Source organism: Myotis davidii, unplaced genomic scaffold (assembly GCF_000327345.1).
Source record: "Myotis davidii unplaced genomic scaffold, ASM32734v1 scaffold59, whole genome shotgun sequence".
Taxonomy (NCBI): domain Eukaryota; kingdom Metazoa; phylum Chordata; class Mammalia; order Chiroptera; family Vespertilionidae; genus Myotis; species Myotis davidii.
The window spans coordinates 5,924,020-5,929,499 of record NW_006293001.1 but is presented as its reverse complement, the minus strand read 5'-3'; the positions used below and the strand labels follow the sequence as shown (position 1 = coordinate 5,929,499).

The window sequence follows — 5,480 nt, the reverse complement described above, 5'->3', positions numbered from 1 at the left end:
GCTTATAAGACAGGAAATCATAAGGTTTCTTTTTTTTGTTAAAAAAAAGAAAATATGGAGTTTTTCATAATTTTTACTTATAGTTTGTTAGCTTATAAACCTTTATGTCTGAAGATACAAACTTATATTTAGTTATTTGTTTCTGTGTAATTAAGAGTACTATATAGGATGAGGTAGTTTATGTTTGGACATTATTTTTAATTAGTAGTTTATCCAAAATTCAGTTTAGAATAAATAACTTGCTTACATCTATCAATGAGGATGAATGTGATTATTTGCTCTGATGATATATGTATATTACACTTTGAAATAACAAATGCATTAGAGAGTAAAATCACTTTCACTCAGTCAATTCCTCTATTTTTTCTATCCGGTGGTGCTGATATCCTCTCAATACTTTATTCCCAGTCTAATTTTTTTTTTTTATCACTACAAGTATTCCACCCTAAAGACCTCCTCTTAGAAAAGAATCTAAGACACATACATATTGAGGCCTGGATATAAAAGTGGTTAATGAGAGTTTGTAGGATATCTTTTCCCAGGGTGGCAGTCCCAGGCCTCCCGTACCATACTGGAGGCTCTGAACTTCCCTGGCAGAGGGACTAAGGTGCTCTGGGCCCTTATCTCCATGAGTGAATGATTTACTTCCTTTTCTTTGTGTTTGACGAGCACTTGTTCACACACTGTACTTACAGTGCCTTTTGACTGTGTGGGAGATTTTTGTACTCTGTTGTCTGAAATTATACAACCACTTATGGTTTTTAAGTGAACTTAAAGATAAACTTATTTATTTATCTTTTCCATATGTTCCAGGTTCACTATGTTTGATTTTACAATGTTTTGAAGCCCTCTCCCGTATGTTATTTCATTTGATCTTCACCTCAATGCAGTAGGCCAGGGGACTGGAGGCTGTACAGGTCCTCCCACACCCTGATGCTTCATATGAAGACAGTTTTCACAGAGGAAGACATTGTTATAAAAATGAAACAATTTATAACTATTGTTTATAGCTAATGGGTAGCACAGTGCCATTAACCTGTCAAAAATGACTCGTGTTGCTCTCCTTGTGCCTATTGATGTTTCATGTGGTAACAGAGCACAGGACTAATAACATGGATTTAGGACTTTTATTTTAAATTTATACATGTATTTTTAAAAATATTTAAAGTGCCTTGTCTCATTTAATTAAACAATAGATTAGATTATTGGAGCAAAATCTTTGTTGAATAATGAAAATCATGCATAGCTATGTAGTACACTATTTTCCCCCTATTGGTTCAAATATAGATTAAGTAAATTGATTAAATAAACTTGGAAAATATTACATACTTAGGAAAGTATCTGATTTAAGATAATCTGTACATATATGAATATTTAATTAAATTGCAGTTTTAAAAATTACAAATAAGAAAAATATATGATTTCCACGAGGAAGGAGAAAAACTTGATTTTTATTTGACCAATTACAAGTATTTGCCATTTTTATAGGTGGTCTTACTTGTCGGTTATTTTCCTTATTGAAAATGTTATTTTTATGTAAAATTATACTGTTGAAAAAGTTTACAATAGCATGTTCTCATCTTTGACATGCAATACATATCAGTGGCCATGATCTAGGTCTTGTAAAGCATTTTGTTTTGCTCTACTTATGTTTACACAGCATTAAGATTATCTTACATCGTAAAAAGTCACAAAAAACTATTCACTACCGTTTCTATAGTGATAAAGGTTAAATAATAATTTTGGTAATGGCATAGCTATGATATAAAGTAATAAAATTCATAATTGTTCTTCTACTTTGACTTTTTCTAGATGTATTGAACAAAAATTTAAGCGCTGTCCTCCCCTGCCTACCACCAGTGTCATAATAGTTTTTCATAATGAAGCATGGTCCACGCTGCTTAGAACTGTCCACAGTGTGCTCTATTCTACGCCTGCCATACTGCTGAAGGAAATCATTTTGGTGGATGATGCTAGTGTAGCTGGTAAGAAAGCATATGCAAATTAGGTTGTTTCCCAAGTAAATCCATATGGTGTTGTCCAGTGTCTATTGAGTTATATTGTACTCTCAGATGCCATTTCAGAACTTGAATATAATAGTTTGGATGCTATATATGGTGGATGAAAGTAGAATCCAAGGGTATTGATATTCTAATATTTTGCAGTTCAGAAATGTATAAAACACCATTGTTCATAACTTTGTAGTCTGAAATGTAACACTTATTGTAAGGAATAGTCATTAAGAGCGCAGACTTGAGCCTGGTGTCGGACTTCCTTGGTGTGAATCCCAGCTCTGGTCCTAACCAGTTATGTGACTTGGGCAAGTTATTTAACCCTTTTTCCTCTTACCCCCAATGCTTTAGTTTCATTATCTGTCAAGTGGAAAAAATGCCATATCTCATCAAGTTTATTGTATGATATGTAATATTAGTTTATATACCACTAGTTTAAGAAGCTCTCATAGCCAATTAAACTAAGATGCTATTGATTATAAGAAGAATTCAATTGTGCAGTTTATAATTGAGGAAGTACATAAATAGTATATAATTCTTAGGGTTGTTTTGAAAATTAGGTGAGTTAATATAAATAAATGTAATTAATGTAAATAAGTAGTTAAAAATTACTGAGTTATCACATCCTGTTTTAGTTTGGCTCTTAAATTTTTCAATATTGTTTGCAAAGTTAGCCACATTCTTTAATACATAGCTACTTAAAATTAAAGTCAAGAGGCACTTACTAAATTACACATTTTAAATTGGAATTGCAAGGCTAATTTGACAAATACTCTAATTTGCTAAATTTTCAAACATTACAAGCATTTTAAATACCAAACAGATATATATTGTTTCAATGATTACGACATTTATTCTTGAATGAATCATAGTTTGGAACCAGATTCTTTAAGGACAACTTCCAGCTCCAAAACTAATTAGCTGTTTACTCATCTGTAAAATGGGGTTGGTATTCTTTCATCAAATCCAAAGCAATATCTGTGGTAAGATAAACCATTCCTTTATGTGTCATGAGAAGAAAAGAAAAGATACTGCAGATTAAGTCACATGTTGTCAATTATAAGCTGTACCAAGACTTCAGAAATGGTAATAGGTGAATAAAACATAAATTATTAACCTATTTATTTCTAATATACAATTACTTACTTATTTAATAATTTCTACATATAATTCTAAACCAGTGGTTCCAACCTTTTTTCTGCCATGCCCCACCTAAGCATCTATATAATCCTGATGCCCCCCTGCCCCCACATATAATTCTTACTAGAGGCCTGATGCACAAAATTCGTGCAAGGGACTTGGCTGTGGTGGCTGCCTCTGCGTCAGCCCCCACCACCACAGCTTCATCTGGAAGGACGTCCAGAAGGATGTTCGGTTAATTAGCATAGTACGCTTTTATTATTATAGCGTATTCAAAAAATGAACTCCTCTTCAGGTGGAGGAAACCTTAAATGCCATTAACTTGGTCTAAACAAGCTTCCAAAGAACATGGCATCCATGAAAGAGAAAATAAGAGAGCAAAAGGGCAGTTGAAGTACTAAGGAAAAAATCACTAAGAAATTGTTAAAAAAGTAACATGAAGTACATGAAAAAATAGCCAATAAAGTTCAAAACATAATAGAAAACTGAAATGCATAAATATATCACAATATATATTCATATACTGTAGATGAGGCCCCTAGAACCATAAGAAATGCAAGTGATTCACTGTTAATAACTCATTCTAGAATTGCCTCCCTTAAAAACCAAATTGCCCCCCTGTGGAGTGTGTGCCCGTTAGGAACCACTGTTCTAAACACTCCTTTGGTTTCAAAACAAAATCTCAGTGAATTGAAGTTATGTTCTCAATTTACATTAACATCTATGTGGAATCAGGTTGCTTATCACCTGGGGATTTTTTGCTTGGATGTGAGACATATTTACCAGATGGCAAAATTTTTATAAAATACGTTTTTATTGATTTTTAGAGAGAGAGGAAAGGAGAAGGAGAAGGGAGAGATTGAAAGATCAAACAGCTGCCTCCTACATATTCCCTGGTGATCGAGCCCACAACCCAGGCAGGTGTTCTGACTGGGAATTGAACCATGACCTCCTGGTTCGTAGGTTGATGCTCCACCACTGAAACATACCGGTTGGGCCAAATGTGGAAATTATATAATTTAAGTCCCCTACATACAGTTAAGCACTTTATGCAGATCTCTGATTTGAATCTTTAATCCTCTTACCCAGGCTACTTTACCACTCAATTGTAATCAACTAATTTATTTACTGCTTGATCTGTTCCGAATTCTTCTTATCCTTATGGTTTGGACTGCAGCCCATAGAGTTTAAAGTGACATCTGATTAACTTCTGCATACTTCATATGTTTTAGCTTTCAAAAACAACAGCCACTTATCTTAGAAATCTTTCCCTCTTTGGTTTCTTGAACTTGATTCACAGATAATTTTTATTTTGCTTGATTTTTCAAGTAGTGAAGCAATAGGGGAACAGTAAGGCTACTTCTCAAAAGTCTCCAGTTGAAGGAAACTTTATTATTTAATTGCACAAAGAACATTAATAGAAGTAAAGGAAATAAAAATGAAAAGTGACATCTACTCATAATCTTCCTGTTTCAATTATTTTAATCTTTTCCTCTTTTAATCATTATCTACTATAGAACGTTTATCTAATTATACCCATGTCATAAATCCAGTTTTGAAATCAGACATGTCAAAGAACATTATTAGCTCATTTATTTTGCCTTCAAAATTTTATTTTTAATGACAGTTATGGACTACATGCATTTTATGTAACCATTCACCTTTATTCACCTCATTGTTATTCTGTATTACACTGCAAGACATATCCTTGCACTTCTGTTTTTCTTCTTTTGAATTATATCTTCAGATAAGTTAGAAGTAGAATTGCTTGATCAAAAGGGTGTGAATATTGTTATAATTCTCTATAGCAATTAAGAATAGATTTGGGTTTTCTTGGCAAAGGCTATCTTTGCATATTAATATAATTCGTCTTATCAAGTCAAAGAGCTGTCTAGTAAATACTCACTGTGGAAAAATGTGTCCCTACTTGCTGTAAGTAGCTTGTGAAGTAGAAACCACAATCCCTGATTTCAACTGGCTTAGGGAAAAGCAGCAGAAGTATGCGATAATCAAATAACAGATGTAAAGGGTGTCCCAAAATTCACTCAAGAAGTTTGATAGAAAACACAGGTTTATAATTAAAAATTGTAATTTTTTATTACTGATTCATAAAGTATACAGTATAGGGTTATGTATGGAATAGCATATCAGGTAAATGGCCTCCACGGCTTTGCTGGCACATATGCACTCTTGTTGAAATTTTATCATGTCGTGATAGCGAGCACCATTAACTGTTACTGCCTGAGCAGCCGCATTTTCGAAGAAGAATGGTCCGATGATGCCTCCAGCCCAAAATCTGCACCAAACAGTGGCAGGTTGTGGATATTT

General features: G+C 33.4%; 1 protein-coding gene across 1 annotated transcript in view; it reads left to right on the top strand.

The window, feature by feature from the left end:
• GALNT3 (polypeptide N-acetylgalactosaminyltransferase 3) overlaps positions 1-5,480 on the top strand; it is a 29,885-nt gene that overhangs the window by 2,995 nt on the left and 21,410 nt on the right. The window contains exon 2 of the mRNA XM_006766498.1: positions 1,813-1,985. Within this exon, the coding sequence (XP_006766561.1) occupies positions 1,813-1,985 (173 nt within the window). The remainder of the gene's footprint in view (positions 1-1,812; positions 1,986-5,480) is intronic.